At 32.2% G+C, this 26382-nt stretch overlaps 2 protein-coding genes across 2 annotated transcripts; one reads left to right on the forward strand and one right to left on the reverse strand.

Moving 5' to 3' along the window:
• Positions 1 to 20402: 20402 nt before the first annotated feature.
• On the forward strand, positions 20403 to 23356 carry LOC102583537 (probable pectinesterase/pectinesterase inhibitor 51). The gene is made up of 2 exons (XM_006350914.2): positions 20403 to 21579; positions 22451 to 23356. Exons 1-2 carry the CDS (start codon positions 20577 to 20579, stop codon positions 23134 to 23136), a joined length of 1689 nt encoding a protein of 562 aa, XP_006350976.1. The 5' UTR covers positions 20403 to 20576; the 3' UTR covers positions 23137 to 23356.
• A 1041-nt stretch (positions 23357 to 24397) lies between these two features.
• On the reverse strand, positions 24398 to 25177 carry LOC107061270 (uncharacterized mitochondrial protein AtMg00810-like). Its single transcript, XM_015310245.1, has one exon. The coding sequence runs from the start codon at positions 25175 to 25177 to the stop codon at positions 24398 to 24400; it is 780 nt and encodes a 259-aa protein (XP_015165731.1).
• Positions 25178 to 26382: the final 1205 nt, after the last annotated feature.

Genomic DNA, 26382 nt, shown 5'->3' on the forward strand with positions numbered 1-26382 from the left:
GACCAAGAGTATAATCATATTCAATTGCTTCTCACGTCACTGTTTTATTCCCGGGAGAGAATTCAGCCAAACGAACTTTTTGATGATCAGAAAAAATAAATAGATAAAAACCTTATTGTATAATTATTAATATACTATATAGAACATACGTAACTCAAGTCTAACCGTTGTGATGATTATCATGCCCTTTAAGTCAACACAATCCTAACAAACCTATTTTTTTTAGTTCACAATTCACATGATCCACTATATACACAAATAATTAATTCCTCTATATATTACAAATATTTTTTTATTCTTAAAAATTCCAATTAGTACACAATAATAATATTAATCACACTTCAATTACCAATTACCTCATAAGTAGGATCCGATGTAGTGTTACCAACAAAAGTTGTAACATTACTAGATGAGCCAAGAATTAGACCTTTTGTACTTGGTGTGACAATATTTGCCCAATTTTCATTATTAGGGCATGACGGTCCTGGTATCTGTGCTGGTGGGAGGTTATGATTTGATGATTGTAAGTTACGGATTTGCCTTTTTAAGAACTTAACATAGCGAATTGCTTCGTCTAACATGGATGCAGTGTCCATTTTTGTTCCACCAGGGACTAATCTTTGCAAGATCCTGATTTTTTCACTTATTCTTTCGCGGCGGAGCCTGGCTGCTACGCTTTGTGGATCGTTGCTAATACGTACGTTTCGTCTTTTAGGTTTTCTAATAGTGGATGGATCAATATCTACTGGTTGCATAGATGCAATTTTGAACATCATTTCTTTCATGGCTCCTAGCTCCTCTTCTTCTTCATCTTCGTCTTGATCATCGTGTTCTTGATTGTTATGATCCTCTATTAGTGTTTGAACATGGTTGTTTAACACATGATCAAAAGGTACAACTTCTTCTTGTTGTTGTTGTTGGCTTGAGGAAGAGGGAAGGTGATGGTGTTGAGGGTTTTGAAGAGGAAAACTAGGCCAAATAGGGTTATGTTCGAAATGAAATTGTTGTTGTTGTTGATGATGATGATGATGGTCGTGGTAGATATGGTCGTTTGGTATACTGGACAAGCATGGTTGTTGTTGTTGTTGTTGTTGGTCGCGGAAGACATGTTCGTTGTCCATATTGGACATGGTTGGTTCCCAAGTGGAGGTAGTGAGTTTAATGTGGTTGATATCCATGGTAAGAAGAATATAAAGGGTGAATATATGGAGAAAGAAGAGAAGAAGAAGAAGAAGAAGAAGAAGAAGAAGAAGAAGAAGAAGAAGAAGAAGAAGAAGAAGAAGAAGAAGAAGAAGAAGAAGAAGAAGAAGAAGAAGAAGAAGAAGAAGAAGAAGAAGAAGAAGAAGAATATCTATTGTGTTTTTCTTGTGTCATTATGAAAATATTTTCTCATATTTATTGAAACCCTTTAAGCAAAAAATGTAAAAAGAAAAAAGAGGGGTGCAAAAAGGGAGGTGACTTATTGCAAAGTTGAATCAAAGCTCTTGAATATGTACTTTGTGTGAAGCCTTAGAGGGCTAAATAGTACATCTTCGTAGGGTAGTGAAAAGGCGTAAGTTATATACATTATGACATACACAATTCGTACACATATATTTACATGTATATATATCAAGATATAGAGGGACAAAGGGAAGGGGGTGGGGGTGTTACAAACTTTATTCAACCTCAAATAAAAGCAAAAGGCGGAGTCGAGATTTAAAGTTTGTTAAGTTGAGATTGTAGTCATTTTATGTTACTAGTCAAACAACAACAACATACTCAGTCATTTAAGTTAATCTATTTAGTAAATTTATAAAGATAAATATATGATTTGAGTCAAAGTATCGTAAACTATACTCTAGCTCCGTTCCTAAATCAAAGAGCTAAAATAATTATTGTGGGAAAGGGACCACAAGATCAAGTTATTTCCAAAATAAATTAGAAAAAGGGAAAAAAAAGTTTCCATTTTTGTGAGGATTGTGGGTTGGGGGGGAGTGTGTTTCAAAGGCCATAAATGTCCTACTTTTACTATATTGGTATACAAGTGCATTAAGTAGAGACTTGTTGCCTTTGCTTCATCCGTAGAATTTATCTATTTGCTTTGCTTAATTTGCTAGCAATCAAAATCAATTGATAAATTCTTGCTGACTTGGGTGTGATCCAGAGGTTAATGCCGCGTGAAAATATTAGAAAATAATTATAATTTTTATTAATTTTTTAATAGGATACCTATCAAATTGAGACTCATGTCATTAAATAGGAAGTATGCAGATTTATATTTCTAAATATCTATCATTTTTATCTCTAAAGATTTATTATTCTATCCCTCAAAATTTGTTGTTCCTAATTGTTATATTATGATTTTATTCTCTTTGATTATTATATCAAATCTTTATAATTATACTTATATATATGCAATACTATATAGTCACATAAATATATACAATTATTCTCTATTAGTTCATGATATTTGTGAATTGGTGAAATCGTGAGGATAGAATATATGTAGATTTTTGTTATTTTTACTTTTCAAATTGAGAGTCGTTTTATTTTCGAATTTACATCTATGAAGATCTATCATTTTTATCCTTAACGTCAGTTATATATGTTATCCCTCCAAATAGGTTATGCTTAATTGTTATGCTATAATATTTATTCTAATTTGTTACTACATCAAATCTCTTTAATTACAAACTTATATACAATACAATATAGTTACATAAATATATACAATTTTTCTCTATTAATTCATGATATGCGAGTCATTCATCATGCGAACATCCCCCTCAAACTGATGTTGGTGGATCAAGAAGCATTAATTTGCCTACTAGAAACTGATCACGTGTTGACCCATGAATTTTATAAATACAGACTATTTGAAGAACACAGGAGACATGTTAAAGAGTATTAATAAATATTTTATGTATAGCTTCTCTTATATAATGACAGTCTACTTCAATATGTTTTGTTCTCTCATGCTAAATTGAATTAGTAGTAATTTGAATAACAATTGTATCGTTAGCTTGGAGAAAAGTAAGATTAGATTGAGAAAATTCAATCTCAACTTCATAAAGCCAAACAGCGTCAGAGCTAGTGATATTAGGCATATTTATTATTTTATACATTTTTTTGGTCAAATATCTTTCATGTTAATATTTTGTTTTAAAGATAATCAAGCTAAATACTCTTTAATTTTACTCATTTCTATGGTTTACAACTTAAGGCAAGCTTAAGGCAAATAAACTCTCTTAAGGTTAAACTCTTCATCTTTTCAGTTAAGTTTATTTCTTGTTAAATACATGAATTATATCTTTTGTATTCAAATCATGAGTGGCTAAAATTCCTCTTTCTAGGATTATGGCCATAGTATAAACATTGTATTCTAATATAGAGTTCTTATTTCTATTTTCTATCATTTAAAAAAATATATATATATTTTACGATCTGTTAATTTACGACCAACTCTGCGAATCAGTAAAATGGTATAAAATAATCATAACTATGTATAGATATGCAGGGTTTAGAAGAAAGAAAAGGAGACACAAAGGATGACTAAACATAAGTAGAACATAAATATTGATTCTAAAAAGAAAACAACATTTCTAGAAATACAAAAAATTATTAGAACATGAATCTTAGCAAATAAAACTTTTCTGCAAAGTACTATAACTCAAAAAAAATAATCGCATTTAGTAGATTGAATATAAATTTTATTGCGTTGAGAAGGAGGAGGATGCAAAAAATAAATAAAGAAATTTATATGATAGCTTGAATTTTGGTGATAAAAAAATGATAATATGGAGACTCAAGATTTAATGTTTTAGATGATAGTCTATTGATTAAATTGCCAACAATAAACAAAGCTCTCACTCTGTATTTAGACAGGACAAAGGATTCAATACTAAAGTATGAGTAATATCTAAAAATGACTTTTTATACTCAACAATCCTATTTTATTGTAATGTATATGTGCAGGAGCGTTGTGAGCCAAATTTTTTTTCTCCATAAGAATTAGATCGTAATAATTTTATCAAAATAGAAAATTGAGTCTCAATATAAGTAAAAAATATTCTGGATATAAAAAATACCTCATATTTAAAACAAAAAAATACACTTATGTGAATCGACTATTATCATTTATGAATGCTACAAAGTACTTGGATGTCCTAGATGCCTATGCCTCAATTTTATTAGTTATAGAAGTACATGAAAAATCTAGAACACGAAGAATGAAAAAGTGTATAGGAAAAAAAATCTTCCAACTTTAGATTCTTTCGCGATTATCATCCTCGAAACATGATCTGCATAAGATCATCATTACAAGAAAATTGAAACATGATCCTGCACAAGATCATCATTAAAAAAAAATATGGGAGTATATACTATGCAAAGATCATTCTTCACAGAGTTTTTGTCTCTTCCTATGAGAGTTAAAAAACTTATGAAGAACGAAATAGAAGAGCTCCCAACCTTTCGGATTAGAGCTCAAACGAAAACCTTCTCTTTTGATCATGGTTGATTTTAACAAGAGTTTAGTATATTTTGTATTTAGTATTCTAATGTCTAACAGAATTTACATTGTAAATGATTTGTCCTTGACAAATTTCATATGTGGTTATTTCATTCCTAATAGTAGGGGACATTTCTTGTACAAAGAGGAAATCTACATCCTCCATGTAACTCAAGGGGGCTTGGACAAATATCCACCCTCTTCTTTTGTAAGTGTGATCTTTTGAAGCAAAAAAAAAAAAAAAAAATCATTAAAAAAAAATCACATCACAATTGTTATCTATCAATTCTCCAACTAAAATAAAACTAGTTGAGATTTTTGGTGAAACAAAAATATTTGAAAGTGGAGTAATATTCCCAATTTTAATAATGACAATTTGTATTTGTGATGGAGCGTGATACTCACAAACGTTTTATGGTATACTCATTGAATCGATTATACAATTGGAAGTATCGAAATCAACAATTCAAAAATTAGATATTACATATCATTATCTTGCAGTCTCAAAATTGAAAAGATTGATACGATTATTTGTTATACTATTTCAGGAATAAATACATGTCAATATATTATCGATAGTAAAATTTATATTTAACCTAATTCAGAAAAAAACAACTCATCATGACTTGGAATTTTAATTTCTTTTCCCTTCATTCCCTCGCTTGATTTTTTTACTCCTTTTAATTTTTCTTGTAAAAAAAAAGTGAAATCTATTGGGGAAGTAAATTAAAATATGACGCAATATATATAGAGTTTGGCAAGTGCCCATATCAAGAAAGCATATTTTCATGCAAAGAATTGAATAAGTTAATAATTCTAGTTGGAATGCCTTGAGATATCAACATCATTGACGAATGATCCCTCATAATTCAATTTTATATCTAGAAATTAATTAGTTCCTCATAATTCAATTTTATAATAATTAGCTACTACTTCATAGGAGAGGATCGCATACTTTAACATGATATGGCGACAGAAAAAGGTTTTAAATTTGAGTTTCATCACATTTATCATTAAAAAAGGGGCATAATTTAGACCTATTTGGCCCATGAAAAAAGGCGCAGGCTCATATCTAAGGAGCGCATTTAAGACATAATCAATTAAAAAAAATTTTGGTTGGTAAAACATGATGAAGTATTAAAAGTATATTCTCATTAACAGTTTAAATTTTTAGATAAAATTGTCACACATTTTAGCAATTTAAATTGTCTTCCCAACTATAACAAGATATATCTTTCCATAATTAATATGCATCCAAGGAATGGCAAAATGTTGTCCTTGATCTAATTCTTGAATCCAAAGTTTGAGTTGTTAGTTTGAAAGATTGTGGTGAGGTAATAAGTATATTTTTTTTTATTGACAGGTCTCATGTTCAATTTCTCTAAGGAAGTCGCATTTAGTAGGAAACACTTTATTTTTAATATAAAAAATTTCGAGGTGAATTTAAATAACATGCTCCAAAGCAAATACTGAATAAAATGGACGGAAAACTAAAATAAAAAGAAAAGAAAGATAATCAAAGCAAATATATATAGTTCTGATATTTGTAAATTCATTTTCTAATCGTTCATCACTTCCAAAAAATTCGACATGTGTTTTTTCTGAAGGACAGCCGTGGTAAGCCACGTAACCGCCTTTTTCCTAATGCAATCTATTTGCCGTTTGGCGGAATCGGGTGCCATGAATGCCACAATTCAATAAGATACGATAATTTAAACAAGTAAACAGTTAAACACATAGCCAAATAAATTAATCTTAAGGTTAGAACCATTCAAATCCCCAGCGGAAGTCGCCATTCTGTTTTATTTGGAAAACGTATTTTGAACTGGTTTAAGAGTCGCCACTTAATTTTTAAAGAAAAAATCAAGAAAACTGATTTTCAATAGATTAAAACAGGAAATCAATTGAAAATACTTAAAGGAGGTTCGGGGTTCCTATTAATATTCTAGGAAGGTTTTTAAGGCACCTAGAATATCCGCTAATGCGGTTATCCGATAATTAGTTTATTTGGCTAAAATAGTTTAACTTAGTTTGAATTGAACAATTTTTATAGTTATAATCGTTTTAAAAAAGGGAAAAGGGAAATATTGACCTGTTATTTAAGCGAAATATTTTGTAAAAATACTTATTTGTTTATTTATTTATTATGTCAAGTAAGAGATAAATAATTTGGTTACGTAATTAATTCAAAATGGGTATCTTTTGAGGATTTGAATTTTTAAAACCTTAGGATTAAGCGGCAAATACTAACAAGTAAAATGAACAAAGTAAAGTGGAGATGGAAAGAGAGTTGGGCCCAAATTTGGTTTTCCTGTCCGCCTGGGCCAGTATTTGGGCCCATTTTCATTTTGGGTCTTTGGCCCATTTGAGTCACCTGCACCTGTCCTAAACTAACATAAAGAAATATATTTTTATCTTTGGGCCTTACGCCCAATTCTTTCACCTGTCCTAAATTCTAAACAAAAATAATAATAGTAAGATGACAAGGGCTTAGGCCCAAAATAACAAAATACAACTTTTTTAAAATACAGAGTGAGCCTTTGGCCCAATTTTGACTCTTCAATCTGTTGCATATTCTTTCAGGACCTGTCCGTCGATTTTGATGGTTGGCTGACTCGGATAAAATAAAATTGGGCCTCCATGGCCCAATAGAAAAATGCAAGGATAGAGTCCGTGAGGACTTGGATAGATTTCACATGCGACAAAACAAATAAAATACATAAGTAACACTCACGATAAGTTAATAGAAGAAACAACACAATATGATAGTGGCCTAATATAACGAGCTACTGCTAACGTCAACTTCGTTGTCACATAGCTCATATATCCCAAATAATACCAAATGAAATATTCCAATTTCTCATCATGGATAAGTAGTGACTGGAACAATATAATAACTCCAACAAAGTATACAATGCCATACCAAGGAATAAATGTTGCTACAGCATGTGAAAAAGATAGAAAAGAAAGAAAAATAGATAAAGTAAATAAGTAAATAAATAAATAAAATATAATAAAAATAAAAACAACTAAAATCCTAACTAGCACGGGAAAACAAACAAACATTAATTGGCTATACTTAAACAATAGTAAATGCACAAGGAAAAACTGTATTCAAACTAAATTTTTATTTTTAGGATAAAAAACAAAATAAAGTAAAAAATTGGCACATTAGTTCAAATTAAGCGGATACACATGAAATTAAGGGACTTGACGAGGAAAATTTTATTTTTTTTTATTTTTTTTTAAAAAAAGAAAACATGTTATGTCACATAAACCTATCAAGTAGGACTAGTGGTTTTACATTTAAGGCGAAACCATGTTATACCAAAATAATCTCAAATCGATCAAGGGCCAAACAAAGCTATGCTAACCATGTTGTTCATTAAAATTGAAGACTTGCATCATCAAATAGCACCCAAGAGCATCAAACGGAGGTATAATGGCCGAGTTAGAAGTGACGTAAAGCGATATATTAAGAGCACACTCGGACCAAAATGAAATTATGTTTCCACGACACTATAGTAAATCCCAGATTGCAGAGATGCTTTCTATCACATAATAATTGCAACTATGAAGGGTGACTAAGGCAATAACTAAAATTTCCAGATTTTAAACCATTTAAATGACACTAAAGTGAGCTGAGCCATGCCTTAGAAACAGAGAAGGATAAACAAATGCTCTCAGCTACAATCTAGAACTCAAGATATAGAGTAACAAGTGAACAAGGGAATGAGTAAAAGAAATTTCTTTCAAAAGCTAGACATGGACAGATTTATAAACATGCATTTAAAGAACATAACTTCAACAAAAATCAACTCATATTCATAAGAAACAAAAGGTACAGCAGCCTAAAGCCTTTCGACGCTTTCTAAGCACATAATGAAGGCATAAAAAATATCATCCAGTGAAACAAACCGAGACTCGAGGCGAACATAATGATCATGAATTCGATAAAAAATGTAAACAGAGAGACGATTTAACAACAGGCACTAAATCATTTTGAAACACGGAACCTTCACTACCATTTCAGGAAAGGCATAACGAATACTAACAACAACATTTAGCTTTTCATGCTTCGAATAAAAAATAAACCGGAAAAAACTTATACAGAACACAACTCAAGTCGAAATCTCTACCGAAACCTAATAGTAAAAGAGTTGGGAGTCATATACCTGTTGAGGAGCAGCGACCGAGACAACGACGAACTAAAACGACGATCTCCACCACAAAAATCGAGCTCGAACGATGATCCAAAGAGTCTAGGCAGAAAATTGAACCCAAAACCGAAACTATCGTCTCTCTATTTTCGAAGTATATTGTGTATCCAAAATGTTTCTACTCGATCTCTCCTCTGTACTTGCTAAAAAAAATTCTACTTTTCTCTCTGCCTTAGTTCAGATTTTCAACTCAAAACCCCAAAAAAAAAAATCTCCCCTGCAAAATAATAGAGGAGATGATTATATAGGAAAAAAGGGTAGATTTTGGGGGGAATTCGGGTAGAAATTTGGGGTCAATCTCGAAACCAAAATTCGAATTCTTTCACCAATTTGGGGGAGACATGCTTTTCTAAAATTTTCTCCCCATTCCAAAAGAGGAAAGGGGAGAAACGCATGCCTGCTGTGACTGTTGCGAAGAGCTGTGCGAGTGTACTGTTGTCGAGGGAATTGGAGAAGACGACAAGAATCGCTACTGCCCCTCTGTTGCCGTGAATTCCACCGTTTGGAATTGTTTGAATAGCCAGCGCCATTTTCGTTGTCGTCGTTTGAAGCTGTTAACGTTGGAATTAGAAGGGAAAAGGGTTGGGCCGGGTCGCTGTGTTGGGTCGGTTCTGGACAAGGGCTGTTGGAACATTGTATTGTTGTTAATGGGTATTTGGTATGTTGGGCTGGGAATTTTGATAAGTTGGGCTACTGAACGTGAGGGAAATGAGGGAATATTGAATTGGATTTTGGGAATTGTATTAAAGGGATTGAAATGGGCAAAAATTTCTCTAAAAAAAAATACAAAAACGGATCCAAGAAGTGATATAAGAGATAACTATATGAATTAGGAATTTAGCTAAATTGGGTTAATTAGTGAATTCGGCTAAAGACGAATTAGTATAATTAACTAATGAGCTTCTTAATCTTAAGAAAAAATGAAATAATTAACTTAATTATAAAATTAATTAACTCAAAAATATAAACTATTAATTAATTTAACTAATTAACCAAATACTTAAATAAAACTAAAATCTTTTGAGACGATTTTCGAACATTCATAAAATATACAAATTAGACACATAATTATATAATAATTAACTTAGTTATAAACTAATTAACTTGAAATATAAGCTATTAATTAATTTAAACCAAATAGCCAAATGTTTAAATAAAATTAAAATCCTTTTGAGACAATCTTCGAACGTTCATAAAATATACTAATTAGACACATAACTATATAAAATATCATATTTATTATTTTGAAATTTATAAAAAATGACAAAACTACTTAAAATGACTTGAAAATTATTTTGAATTTTATAGAGCCAATTATTTCAAATCGTTTAGAATTTAGGAAGCTCGATGATTAATTTATATTGGGGAGGGTCAAAATTGGGTGTCAACAACTGTCCCTCATTTTACTTGGATTGATGCAAGAAATTCGAGGAAAATGAAATTGACTAATCCAATTTTGAGTGACCACATCTTCATCTTTTGGGAAAGAGATTTCGATACGGACTTTGGGAATTATGGCCGTACCTTTTATATTGGGGAGGGTCAAAATTGGGTGTCAACACTAATTAGCCAAAAATCTTTCATAATTAAGCATAATATTTTTTACATTACTTATTATTAAAACGAAATTTCACGTGTTAGTCTCGTACAAAAAAAAGTGTTAGATTCGAGATATGGAGAAGTAGCTAATTCATGTCAGATGAAGAAAAAAATAATTAGCTAATATTTCTTCTCTTAAAGGAAAAAAAAAAGTCTGATTTTTAACTTACACCATTCAATGCTTTCATTTTTGTTACTTCCTTTTTTTAATTTACTTATCTGATTTTGATCTGACACGCGGGTACGTATACTAGTTTAAGAAAAATAAAGAAGATTTTTAAATTTTATGATTTTAATTAAACTAATAAAAGAAGACCAAGACAATATTATTGGTTTCTATGTTTAGTTAAAAAATTAATACAAAATTTGATATTTGAAAATTTTGAAATAACTCGATCCATGTACACTCCTATATTTAGGTATTCAATTGGAATACATCACAATTCGAATGTCAAACATAAGTTTAAAGGGCTATCAATATATTTTGCCAAAAAACAAATATATATATGATTGGATTAGCTTCAAAGACTATATTGTTGGGTTTTTGTGTTTAGTTTATTAAAAATTCAATATAAATGGTTTGATTTGATATTTAAAAAACTCGAATTAACTCGATTCATGTATATACCCCTATGTTTAGGTACTCTAATTGGAATACATCGCAATTTGAATGTCAACATGAAATTTACTAGTAAATTTAAAGGGCTATCAATGTATTTTGAAAAAAAATACATATGACTGGATTAACTTCAAAGACTATATTATATAGTCTAAGATTGTAAGAACAAGACAAATATGAAAGAAAAAAAATTTGGTCCACGTACATTTACAAAAGAAAGGGTATACTTATGGCCTCATCATAAGAAACCAGCTTTATCACAAAGTTGACAAAAAGGGAAATCTATGTAACAAGAAGGATTTAGTAGGATCTGAACCATGCAAACGAGAAGTTAGCTAGGGCTTTTAAAAGTTGCTTGTGAAGGGCTTTTTTTTTCTTTCTAATTTAACTTATATATACTGACATGATAACGTATCAATTATTTACATCACTAATATCAACTTTTTTTTTTAATCATGTTCATATTCTTTTACATAATATCATAGTCAAACTCTGGTGATCTCAATTACAATCATTTCCTCTCATCGTCATGTTAAGTCGTTCTGAGCTTCTCTCTCAACTTAGCTCCCGGAGCCACTATATGAGCTTCTTCCCTCTCTCAATTCAACATACCAAGCCATAAGTTAATTTACTCGAGCCTACTGATACTCCTATCTCCTTAGCCTGTTGAGCCTACTCGATCTCCTCTCCAAACCCATTCTTCGTGTTGTTGACCTTGACCTTGACCCTGACTCTCTTCAATCTTAAATAAAGGAAAAATAAAATCAATCAACATATAATCTCTAGAACCATGTTACATGTGTGTAAGGGTGTGTATTTTCAATCAATTTGCCTAGGTAGTCAATTTTCTAGCAAATGCCAATGCACTATAATTAATCAACTTTTTGGGTACATGGGGTACATGGGGGGGAGGGGGGGTCTTAAAATTCAACACAATTGCTCCTCAGAGTCTGCACTAACAATGACTAGTTTTTGAAGATAATTTTTCAACTTACCATTAATAGGAAAAGAAGGTGAAAAGTGAGCATATCACTTGTTGGGTCTTGAAATGTTATTTTGATAATGGTTCCACTAGCATTAGGTCATGCAAAAGCAACCAAAATATTAAAGAGTTTTCATGTCATTGGGAAGATGCATCCACAAAGACAGCCACTTTACATTTACTACTAATACTTCCTTCCGTCTCAAATTATATGTCGCTTTTTTATGTTTTAGGCACCCTTAACAAATATTAATTATTAGAAAGGGTTTTTTTCACTATTTTAACTTCATTTATATACAACAATAACAACAACATATTCATTGTAACTCCACAAAAATGAAGTCTGGAGAGGATAAAATATATGCATATCTTATCACTATATTTTGAAGGTAGAAAAGTTATTTTCAATAGATCCTTAGCTCAAGAAAAATACAAACCAAAGCAACATAGAAAAAGAAATATGAAAATGAAAGAAACTTCTGACAAAATATTATAGATAACCTAATAAATCAAACTAAACAATATAACTTTATTTATATCTAAGCCATTATTACTCAATTTATGTGTCATTATCTTCATTGATGAGTATGCTGTCAAAGACACCTTGCTAGCATAACATCCATCAACAAAATTAATGAGTTGAAAATCTAAATAAAGACCTAGAAATGAATTAAATTAACAAGTTCAAGAAGCAATAACTAACAGTACCCCATATTATTTAAGAGGCAGAGCCAGAATTAGGAGTTTGGAGGTTCTAAATTTAGGAAAGACGAGAAATTTTTTGCAAAGCATTCATCCTTTTTTTAAAAAGAGATTTTTTTGTTGATTCGAATACACAACTCTAGTGTGGAAAACATTTCCACGACCCCTTCCTTGCCATTACACCATCAATCAGTTTTGTTAGGGGGTCACAAGTTAATATAGATATATATTTATTTATTTTTCTATACAAATACAGGGTCTACAAAAAAATTACTGGGTTCGTCCGAATCTACAAACCTCCACTTAGTTCCGCCCCTGTCCACTTATAATCAAGGACTTTGTAATACTATTCAATAAAAACTATACTAAAGGTAAAATTGTCAAACAACAAATAATTCGAAATAACTATTTTTTTAAAAAAACATCAAATCATTTGAGACGGAGGGAGTGTGTGTATGTATGTATATGTATATATATATATATATAATGACATTTTAGGTACAAATTCAATAAATTCAAACTACTAATCATATGCAAATTCAATCAATTAAATAGTACAGAAAACCTTTTAATTAATGCTTGGAGTAAATGAGCTGTACGTACCACATGCCTATAATGCATGCAATTGTGTTTACAAGTTTATTTGCATGCATGCCTCTATTGCACTGTGTTTTAGAAGTATGTGTTAATTTAGTTAAAAGTACAAAAAATGTTTATAAATAAGAAACAAAAAACTTTTTACTCATTATAGACCAGGGCAGATTTAAGATTTCAAGAAGATGAATATACTATTATATTATAGGGAGCGCTTTACCTTCTGGAACTTTTCGCCGCGAATTCGAATTTAGTCGGGCTCCTGAGTATAAGACATCGGGTGGAAAACCAAAAAAAAAAAAAAGAGTGAGTCCATGACATGTTTGCGGTGAAGAAAATACCTTAGTATAAATAAATAGTGACAAATTTCATATCGAAATTTTATAGGGCCCTATAAAATTTACCTTTATTATAAAGTTGCTTACATTAAATTTAAAGATTGATATATGCTTACATGGAACTTGTAAGTACTACAGTTCCAAGATCTTACATGTTACATGTCCCACAAAGCAGTTCAATTTTCATGATGACACATCATGTTACATGTCCCATATTAACCAATTCTTTATATGAAGCATGTAGTAAATCTTAGAAACATGTTATAGTAAGACATACTAATTCCCAATGTATGTTGATAAATGTTTTCTATTATGGTTAATCAAATCTTAATCATGTATCTACAAGAGTTGTGGTGGAGTGATAAATATTTCTTCATTCTTAATCAAGAGGTCTCGGTTCAAGACCCCTTGGGTACAGAGTCGCCTTTGTTAGGTAACATTTTACCCCCCCCCCCGCAATGTAAGACTTCTTGGCGCAAATCCAAATTTAGTCGGACTCCAATGTGGGTACTGAACACCGGATTGGAAACCAAAAAAATAATCTTAATCATGTTGTGCAAGTTCAAATGGTAAAAAAAAAAAAAAAAAAAAAAAAAGAATTTTAGACCTAACTCAACCTCAAAAGTTAGCTCGTAAGTGTATATAAGGAGTCAATAAATTTCTCATCCCATCGATGTGGGACTTGACATTTAACACCCCCCCCCCCCTCACGGTAGGACTGAACATATCTAGTGTATGCTGGATAATTTATTATGAGAACCTAATATCGATAAATCATAAATTGAAATGGATCTAAATCTAATAACATATTTAAAAAATGAATCTTTAACCTAACTCGTACAGAGAAAATTGTCCATAATCCATATAAAGAGTCAATAACTTCTTCATCCTACTGACGTGGGATTTAACACAAAGTCACAAACCATTACTAATTTTGCATAACTTCCAACTCAAGTCAAAAGCTTAATAAATATAGATGGAACTTTCCTGCTTTTTCACATTAAAATTTTAAAAGACAGATAATATGAATCGAAGTAATAATATATGTCATTGGCTCTACGCCCATAAGCCTACGATCTTATAGAAAAGTAGCTTCAGCAAAATGGCTGATAATGCAAGAGAAATATCTTGTAGTAAATGTCATAACACAAATAAATGTTTGCACACGTTTATACATGAGGGTACCATGTCCTCACTCCTCACTTTAGACCCTTTTTTTTCAATGTGGTGATACATAAATGGCGAATACATAAATGGCGAATACATATTCGTATCGAGTGTTTATATTAAATTAATGTAATTTAACAGAGTAATTATATAAATTAATTAACTCTCGTTAAGCAAAGCTATTGCTGATTCATATCCATGAGATGAATTTATTGATTTGATATAAAGGGTAAACACTTCGTGTAAATAACTTTTTATCTACATAATGCTTATGCCATATGGAGCAATGCATAATTTTGTTATAATACGAACTCAATTCTTACAAATTTAAACTTAAAATAATCCTCCATACGTCTCAAATTTGTTGTCATAATGTGTTTTTTTAAAGTCAATTTTGATTAATTATTTAAGCTAAAAATTGAATTAAAGTAACTCAAAATTTTTTATTAAAAATCTAGATAGTAAAAAATTATGTGATAAGTAATACAAGTCGCGAGTTTTTTCATGTCATTTGATGAAAAAATATATTTAAAAACGTTAGTCAAAGTTTACATTTTTACTCTTAAAAAGCAAACTATGAAAACTAATTATATGACACGAAGAGAGTATGCATTATTTAAACTTGATTAAAAGTTCTTGATTCAAAGATAGATTCAAAATAAACTTTATAAATTAATTTTAAATTACAGAATAGTGATCTCAAATGCTAGTAACCAAATTTTATTGGATCTTTTTACATATTTAAACGTAGATAACATAATATAAAATTTGAATCAAAACTATTAAATTGTATTGAGTCCATATACTAAACCCCGCCCCTACCCCTCTCACAAAAGGAAAGCAAACTAATAGGGGTAATGTTGTCAATTATAGAATTCCACTGCAAATTAAACAAATAGTCAAATATAATGACCTCCATTTGAAATCAAACTCAACTATTATTAAAGGGTGTAGCGGAGATATGATTAAAATTTCTTCACTCTTAATTAGAATTTTGAGTACAAGTCATGAATCTATTCAATGGGAATCTCAATTAATTAAGCCTAGTGAATTTACTTGAATGATCAAGAAAAAAAATTCCAATACGATGTGTTTGTTGGCTCTTTTACCCAATTCTTTTTCTTTGTAAAGTTGAGGAAAACTACATAAATTGAACCCAGTAGGTAAAGTATTTATTTAAATTGGACTCAATATAGTATATTTATCTTGATTGGACACCCAACCTATTTACCCGACTGTCCCTTGTTCTATTTACTAAACCATTGCTTCTTCACCCTTGATATCATCGGAGTATGTATATAATGTGATAGTATCTATATGCTCTAATTGTATCAAACAGTAATTGAACAGTCTTTTCACCGAAACTCTGCATGTTCTTTCGTGTTGTCGTCAGATTATATATATATCCTAATGGTATCAAGGAGTAATTGAGTAGTGTTTTCACTAAAATATTGTTTCTTCCTTTTTGATACCATCAAACTATACATATACTTTGATGATATCAAACAGCAAATGCATAATAATAGTTAAAAACAGGAGATATAAAAGTAAGTGGATAGTCGTTGGTAAATAATTTCCTTTTTCGAAATAACTTAATAAGTATCCTTTTCCCTAAAGTTAATTGCAGACCATAAAAGTGCTTTATCATAAAGAAAATGGGCTGAGTAAGAGAACGAAGTGGGTTGGGCCATCGTAGAAATAGAGTTTATTGGGCCATTTTTTCCTCTTTAATTGAAAAATATTATGAAGTTTTAAATTCTATCAAAGAAATTCTACAATAATATTCTCAAGTTTATCTCTAGAACTTGAAAGAGAAAGTTCATAATAATTACTCCCTCCGTCCTATTTTATGTGAGGTACTTTGACTCGACACAAAGTTTAAGAAATGAATGAAGACTTTTAAAACTTGTGGTCTAAAATTAATGATAGAAATTTGTGTGGCTGTAAATCATTTCATTAAGGGTAAAATTGATATTTTATAGTTAAATTGTTACTTTATATAGAAATGTGTCATACTTTTTGGAACTGACTAAAAAGGAAAGTAAGTCATATAAATTGGGACAGAGGGAGTATATCTATTGGTTCTATATATTGGCTCTTAAATAATATATTTATGTTTTTTTTCCAATATAATATTCTCACTTGCCTATGGGTCTGAAATTGGGTCTTTTCTAGATGGACATTGCCTTTTCTTTTCGATAGAAGGTCTTAAATAGCTATTTTAGGGTCCTCATTTAGCTTGTGCTTATTTATTTTTTTTAAATTTAAATTTATATATTTTGAAAAATAACTTTAATCGTCAAAATTAAAATTTGTGTGTGACTTCATACATTTTTATCTAAAGTATAGCCTTGTGAAGGGTAAACATTTAAAAAAAATTGCCTGAAGTTTGATATGACTGACCAAAGCCAATTTTAGATTGTTTTACTAAGGGCCCGTTTGGCCATGCGATATGATATCATGATATGGAATCATGATATGGNCCAATTGTTTATTCAATCTTATCAAATAAACAAAAATTATAAAATCGCATAATAAATTATTACAAAGTTATTTGTTCTTCACTTAAGTAATTGTTTCATCTAAAAAATTGAACATAAATTGTACTTGATATGCTCATATCTCTCAACTACTCTTACAAATAACCTATAAAGTAGAAAAAAAACATACATTAGTGGGTAAATATTAACTTAGAAGTTAAATACACTAAGATAAAAATTAACAAACATCACTGACTTCTAACTATTTACAAGAAAAATCAATAGTTAAGAATAACGAAATTTTAAAAAGTTACCACAAGTTTGAGTCAAAAACACTTCTAATAAAATTTAATCAAAAAAATTATAACTAGTCCACTTGACTAAATATTAATAACTAATTGATCAAATTTTCCCAAGTCCTCAATCAATTGGACTTGATATTCTTCAGTCATGTGAACGAACATTTTGCAAATACTAAGATTAAGAAAGTGCGGCACCGCCAATGAAAATTGTCTTTTATCAATATTATGCTTAGTCATAAGATTAAGACGTTTTTTTTATTATGAAAAATAAAGAAAGTGTTACTCCCTTCGTTCTTATTTATATTCATCAAATGAATTTCTACTTTATCATTTATATTCACCAAATTTAAAGTAATAATAAATTTTATATTTGTGAGAATAATAAATTTTAAAAAGTAATGATGTGATTATAAATTTTATTTACATATGAAACAAATGGTTAGTAGATATAAATGTGGGGTTGTTTTAACAAAATATAAACTCATGGATCAATTGTTGTATTAAAATATTTCATATCATGGATTTTGGAGAATATGATATCACCTCTCATGATATGGAATCATGAGATGAAATCAGCGTAAAATCGCATGTCCAAACGCTGATTTCATCTCACGATATCATATTGTGATATGATATCGCATGGCCAAACGCCTACTAAATTTGTAGACTTGACATTGCAAAACCTCAAAAAAAATTGATTTACCTGGTCTTCCAAAGCTAACTTCAAACTTTCTATTTACTAAAAATTGGGGCGTTGATAATGCCAAACATTAGACATTTTTTACTGAAGTTATAGAGACTGGTGTCACTTATGAACAACAATCAAATTCTTGCATACACTTCAGTCATGTGTGTTTGAATTGTAGTTGAACTTTTCTTGTCTAAAAAATAACGTGTTCTTCGAATTCAACAATCCAAAACACAATTCAATACTCAAATTTACAATATATAACATGCATTCCAACTTAAGATGTGTTTTTTAAATTTCAACAATTTAACACTTAAATTAATTTGAAATAAGCTCAAATTTAAAACATAAGTTTCCTTTCGCAGGAAGAAATTCAATCACCAATTTGATAGAAGAAGGTGAAGGAAGAAGGACATAATTTATCAGAAGCTATCTAATATAAGATATTGGTTAGATTTTATTTTTTAAAAAAAGTGAATACTGGTTAAGGGCAAAAATATGATAAAATAAGGTGCCTCGTAAAAATTTTACTTTCTTCAATTTCTAGAATAAAACAAAGTAGTGAATTAGTAATAATCCAAGAAACAAGAGAAACAAAAGTTGAGAGGAAGTTAATAATCTGAAAAATCTTAAGTGAAAAAAGGGTAAGTAGTTTAATAACTAACGTCGTCCTTTTCTGAAATGAAATTTTCATTCTGAAGCAAAAAGTAGCATAAAAGTCGATCTATTACGACCAATATGAATGTTACTATTTCATTTTCTTTTCCAGGCTCTTCTTAGAAATTACTCACTAAATTAATTACAAAATCTCGAATCTCTCTAGCTCGACGCCGAGAATATTTTATATGTCCAGATTGATTAGAGATTTGATTGCTGACATACTTGAGGCAACTCACATAACATATATATCTTCGCTAAATAAGAGTCCCGAGATGCACCTTGAAGAGTTTGTCAAGTATTTAACCTTGAAACGAGTCCAAAAAAGTACATTTTAAAATATAGATACTAATTATACGAGATAAATATAAAATGAACCATCAATAATAATTTACTTAAACCAAAGTAAGTCAACTACTTTCTTGCTACCTTACTCTACCTTCACCTTCTACGAATCTAAACATGTTCAAAATCTACAAGTCAAATTAATTCACCTTCTCTGAATTTTGCCCAAATCCCATCAAGATTATCCAATCTTCTAAACATCAAGATAATCTTTATTCAATCTTCTAAACTCTACCGAAATTTTCATGAAAAATTGAGTTAATATTTCTTAATGCTTATTAATGAAGTATAAAACGGTTCATTTGTTCTTGAATAGCTTCCTTCAAAAAAGGCTTCTACTTCCTCGCTAAATGTCTTGATAGAAGATATGATTTAATTAGAACTAGCTTTTAAGTAAGCACGTAGTTCAACAAGATTTTTTTTTTTACCTATCCAGCTTCTAATGAATCAAGATAACTATTTGTTCTAGTATAAATAGTTATTATCTGCTCTCTTACCATGAGAGGAGCTGTTTGATCATAAATTTTAGATCAAATTTTGAAAATTTATCTTTAAATATCTTTTGATCATTAAATTTAGTTAAAATTTTAAATATTTTCAAGTTAAACCAATTTCTATATCTGTAGAACTTTTAATCACAAATTTCGTAAATATTTCAAATAAATATGTATTTAAACATAACGTCAAATTTCAAAAACTTAAACGTTGGTGTGGATTGAAACAAATACACACACCAAATAGTATAGAAGTAATCACGTGAACGGGTCATACATTATCAAAATGAATTATATGCATGATGATACAAACCAAACTCCTTTTTTTCTTGTCCTCACACAAATTTGAGTTTTGATCTCATGTCATTTTCACTTATTTTATTAACCACTAGCTTAGCTCCCTAAATAATTAGAGTTGATTAACAAAAAGGAAAGGACACATATTAATATGTCATTTAACTTGATTTTATTTGATATTTATGTCCTCAATTTGTATTCACTTAAACAAACAAACACACGTGTTTTACTTGACGTCCTACATAACAATTCATATCCTATACAGTATTCTACGTGGCAATAATATTATGTATGTATATATTTATTTTATATAAATTTAAATGTCGAGCGTGCTTAAAAAAGGAGCAGCACATTTTGGTAGATCCCTAATTTAATTAACTGACACCACCACTATCAAATCAAAGTGCTTTTTCCCACTCTGTTTTTTTCTTCGTCTTCCTCATTGCTATCACTGTTCACTATCCACTCCCGTGAACTTTCACTTTCCTCCAAATTCACCAAACCCCATTCTTTTTTCACACTGTAATTCAATTATCTTGTTCAAATTGTACAGTTTTTTGACATTTACAGTCCACAAATTTGTATAAAAGGGTACCCACCATGCACACAAGAAAACCTGCAAAACCCACACTATTCCGAAAATTCAAGTTTCTTTTCATTTCAATGGCTTCCTTTTTCACACTCACTATCTTCTCCCTAATCCTCTTCTTCTCAATTTCCTCCGCCGCTCGCCACCATTCCCCCGATTCCTCCACATCCCCTTCAATATCACTTCAGATCCGAGGTGCTTGTAAGGCTTCACGGGACCCACCAACATGTGAATCTGTATTGACGGATTCCGGTAACTTACCGTCTGACCTGACGACGTCGTTGATCATCCAATCAGCTGTTAAAGTATCGTCGAAGAACAACGATAAGGCGAAAGAGATGGTGCAGGCAATTATAGATGCGTCTACAGGGAATAATCAGAACCGTACGGACGCCGGGAAGGTGTGTATGGAGGTGCTCGGGTATGCGGAATATCGGGTCGGGTTAACGGGTCAGGCAGTGATGAACGGCGGGTACAAGAGCGCTCGTGCATGGATGAGCTCCGTCATGGTGTACCAATACGACTGCTGGTCCGCTTTGAAGTACGTAAATGGAACCTCACAGGTATCCAAAACGATGTCGTTTATCAATTCCTTGATCGGATACAGCAGCAACGCATTGGGGATGATGGTGAATTTCGACCTTTACGGCGCCGATACCGGGTCATGGACCGTACCCAAAACAGAACGAGACGGGTTCTGGGAAGATTCGGGTTCGGCCGGGTCGGGTCAAGTGAAGGGTGGAGTGCCTGCCGGGTTGAAATCGGATGCAACGGTGTGTAAAGGAGGATGTGACTATAAGACGGTGCAGGAGGCGGTGAATGCTGCACCGGAAAACGAGCAAACCCGGAAGTTTGTGATATGGATCAAAACCGGGTTGTATGAGGAGAAAGTTCGGGTCGGGTTGGAGAAGATGAATGTGGTATTTTTGGGTGATGGTATGGGTAAAACCGTCATTACGGGATCGTTGAGTGTTGGTCTTGTTGGTGTTACTACGTATGAGACTGCAACTGTTGGTAAGTTAAATTTAATTGAATTCAAATTATAATACTTATGTTATTTGACTATAAAATGTTTATTACCGCCCTACTATCTTATTTGTTATCATTTACCTATGTTTTACCTGAGTCGAGGGTCTTGAGCAAACAATTTCTACCTTTACAAGGTAGGGGTAACGTACACACCACTCTGCTTAGACTCCACTTGTGGAATTACACCGGTCACTGGGTTTTTTGTTGTTGTTGTTGTTTAAGGATGATCAATTTTGTTCACCTGTGTTTTTTCGGTTTAAAATCAAACGTAATAGTTAGGAATAGTCGGACTCAATCGCTTTAGCAACTTTATCTTGTATGATAAATTGTATTAAAGTTGTCGATTCTAAGAACCTAATTTGTCTGCCCCTTGTTATTGTTTTGTTGTGTTTGCATTCAAAGCTCACCTGTTTTGAAATGGATTTATGAAATACTAGTCAAACTGTGGGATTTATTTTTTGCGTTATTTTTCGATTTGCATTTACTTTATGTGGTTAGTATGAAAAAGGGAAGATATAGTCCTTGCTCCATAGCAAACGCTAAGTTAGAATTTATAGTCGGTGGATTTGGAATGAGTCTAATGTATACACATGTATACATATGAGCATTAACTTTGTGGTATGTGTATTTATGGATGGAGCCGAAAGCAATGGTTTCAGTTGAACCCGTTTTGATCCGTGTTGGGATCATAGGGGTATGCTAGAAGTGTAAAATGTTTGCATTTGTCATAAACCTTTGGCTTAGGACTCGATGTTATTGTTCAAGTGATGCATTTACTATTTGTTGTTGAAGACCTACTTAATTGATGAACTTTTGTAGTTTCGAGTCGTTCTAATGTTTAGTATTTCTAAAACAGGAGTTGTTGGTGATGGATTCATGGCCAGTGGTATCACCTTCCAAAACACAGCCGGTCCGGATGCTCACCAAGCCGTAGCATTCCGATCCGACAGTGATCTTTCAGTTGTAGAGAACTGTGAATTCATTGGCAATCAAGACACCCTATACGCCCACGCTTTGCGCCAATACTACAAGTCCTGTCGTATCCAAGGCAATGTAGACTTCATTTTCGGAAACTCAGCTTCTTTCTTCCAAGATTGTGACATCCTAATAGCACCTCGACAACTCCGTCCTGAAAAGGGAGAGACGAATGCCGTGACTGCTCATGGCAGGATAGACCCTGCACAGTCAACTGGTTTCGTCTTCCAAAATTGTTTGATCAATGGAACTGACAAATACATGTCCTTGTACTACAGCAACCCCAAAGTCCACAAAAATTTTCTGGGAAGACCATGGAAGGAGTATTCTCGGACCGTCTTTCTAGATTGTACTTTAGAGGCTCTTATTTCCGCTAACGGATGGTTGCCCTGGAGTGGTGATTTCGCGTTGAAGACTCTATACTACGGAGAATATAGAAATACTGGTGCCGGAGCTAATACAGCAGGACGAGTGTCGTGGAGTAGCCAAATCCCAGCTGAACATGTTAACTCATACTCTATACAAAATTTTATTCAAGGAGATCAGTGGATTTCGACTTCCTCTTGATTAACTTATAGTAACGTTTAATGTACATCTAGTAAGTCAAGCTCAATATATAATCGGGGAATCATAGTAGCTTAGTTGGTTGGTTATCTGAACTCCCATTTTGTTGGTGAGGGTTCGATTCTCCATGTTGTAATGTAATTCCCTCCCCCTATACCCACCCTGATTATTTTATAAAAAGACTATATATAAAATTGTTGGAAAACTTTGGAACTTCTTGTAATGTGAGATATATATTGCTAAAAGTTTCATATTAATTCAGGTGCGTCTCATGTTTCTTGACATATGGTTATTGGCTTCTTCTATATAGGGATAAAAAATAATGGGTGAAATTATTATATTTAAAGTCATGTGGCAAGTTCTCGATTAAAAATTAAGAAAAATGATTTTTTTCTTCAATTTAGTAAAAGATGACCTACTAACGAAAAAGGAAAATATGTGTCATTTGTTAGACAACGAGTGTATATGCGAGACATTTTTTTAACGAGGATACATCAACTCTAAATCACATGTTGAGAGGCATAACAAGCTCTTTTTCCTTTATTTAATTACAAGTGATGATCTTGAAAACAGAATAAGTAGTGTTAAAATGAGAGGTTTGAGAAGACGAAACCTCCATTGATGATGAGAGCATAAAGCTTGATCAGAGAAGAAGAATGATATTTTGCATTCTGAATTAATTGTGACAATGGTAGTTCAGATTGGTATTTATACAGCTGGATGAGGAAAATATCTAAAGTCCTAACTAACTGAAAGAAAGCAACTACCACGTGATTTGACAGCTAACTAACTAATTCTACTAACAGACTCGATCAATTAATTAATATGACGTCTACACTAAATTAACTAATTCTAAATGTATACACACTTAATCTCAATACCCCCCTCAAGTTGGAGAAGAAGTAATCGAAGCCAACTTGTCCAAAAGAGTAGAATGCTTAATCCCAGTAAGTGCTTTGGTAAGGATATCAACTAACTAAGCAGTAGTGTCAATATGATGCAATGTAATGAGCCCCTCTTGAAGCTTAGTCCTCACAAAATGGCAATCCACTTCAATATGCTTCGTGCGTTCATGGAATACAGGGTTCCTTGCAATGTGAATGGCTGCTTGGATATCACAATGTATAGGGAATGGTCCATTCTGAGGTACAGTCAGTTCCTCAAATAATCTTTACAACCAAGTCAGTTCTCCCACTACCTTTCTCAAAGATCTGTACTCTGCTTCAGCTGAGGAAAGGGTGATTGTTTCTTGCTTCTTGGACTTCTAGCTAATAGGACCATCTCCCAACAACACAATACAACCACTAACAGACTTCCTTGAGTCAGGGTAGGCAGCCCAATCAGAGTCACAATAGGCTTGTACTCCAAAATTGGCAGATGAGGACATAAAAACACCTAGAGTAGGATCCTTCTTGAGACACCTTAGCATGTGAAAAGCAGCATGTAAATAAGGCTCCATAGGATCCTGCATGTATTCACTAAGAAGTTGCACACCATAGGCAAGATCAAGTTTGGTATTTGTAAGAAAGTTCAGCTTGTCAACTAATTTTCTATAGTAAGTAGGATCATCTAGGGCCTTTCCTTCATGTGATTTTAGCTTAACATTTGGATCGAGAGGAGATGATAAAGGAGTCATGTGATCACATTTGAATTTCTTGAGGAGGTCTAACACAAACTTCCTTTGAGAAATCATAATCCCATCATCTTTGTACAAAACTTCCAGGCCCAAAAAATAATGCAGTCTACCAAGATCTTTGATTTTAAATTGACTGTCAAGGAACCTTTTAAGTTCATCAATTTCAGCAGTGTTTATTCCTGTGAGTAGGATGTCATCAACATAAACACTTAGGAAGACAGAAGATGCACCTCTTTTTCTGTAAAACAAAGAGTAGCATTGGAGGGAACGAACATAGCCTCTTGTGTGAAGTGCTTCAGTCAATTTCTCATACCATTGTCTGCTGGCCTGTTTTAGACCATATAATGATTTGTTAAGTCTACAGACTAGACCTTTGCGAGGGGTGGTCAGACCTGGTGACACATCCATATACACTTCCTCATGTAGATCTCCATGAAGAAAAGCATTATTAACATCAAGTTGATATATATTCTATTGTTTCTTTGCAGCAGTGGCAATGAGTGCCCTCACAGTTGTCATCTTGACAACAGGTGAAAATGTCTCTGTATAATCTATGCCATGATGTTGAGTATATCCCTTTACCACCAGCCTAGATTTATACCGTTCTATGCTCCCGCCGTGTGATGGGTGACTATCCAACACAGTTCGGAGAGCACTTATAGTCTACGCTGGTGAATGTAATCCCCCCCTATCAAGCAAGAAGGAAGAGTTTCATTGTCGAATTGATCTCGAAATTGGATCCCAATAGTAGCTGCTGCCCCCTGATCTGGTGCCTCTTCGCAAGAAGAGCCTTGTGTTTGACTTTATAAGCCCACCTGCAACCAATAGACTTCTTACCCTTTGGCAGAGTTGTGAGAGTCCAAGTATTGTTGTCATGCAAGGCAATGAACTCTTGTGTCATAGCCCTTTGCCATGCAGGATCCACAGATGCTTCCTCAAAATGAGTTAGGTTCACAATCATGAGAAACATTCATTACAAAAGACTGACTGTCAAGATTTAAAACAACAGGAGAAATATGATGTCTAGGGAAAAAATGGCACTAATGGAGGAAGATTGTGGTGTGATTGATGTACCTGAGGATGGTATTGTGTGAACATATTCAGACAAATATGTAGGTACTTTATGTGTTCTTTGGGATTTTCTAAGAGGTGGTGTGGAGAGTGTATTAGCAGGTGAAGTATGGTCATCAGCTAGCACATCAATAGGTATATCAACAGGTATATTATTATTATCTAGTTTATCTTGATCACAGTGCACAGCAGGGGAAGAATTATCATTAAAAGACACGGGATAGTCATTTAGGGTCACAAAATGAAAAAGTGAATGATGGAAAATGAGTAGTATCCTTAGTCATGGCAAAAGGAAAAACGGTTTCATGAAAGATGACATCCCTTAAGATATGGATTTTCTAAGTGGACAGATTTATGACTTTGTAACCCTTTGTAGCATAAGGATATCCAACAAATACATGTGGTATAGCCTTAGGTTCAAATTTGGTTCTGTGAGGCTTTGGAATAGTAGGGTAGCAAAAACACCCAAAACTCTTTAGATGTGAGTATGAGAGTTGATGTTTATATAAGATCTCATAGGGGCATTTATTGTGAAGAGGAGA

Source organism: Solanum tuberosum, unplaced genomic scaffold (genome assembly GCF_000226075.1).
Source record: "Solanum tuberosum cultivar DM 1-3 516 R44 unplaced genomic scaffold, SolTub_3.0 scf00131, whole genome shotgun sequence".
NCBI classification, from domain to species: Eukaryota; Viridiplantae; Streptophyta; class Magnoliopsida; order Solanales; family Solanaceae; genus Solanum; species Solanum tuberosum.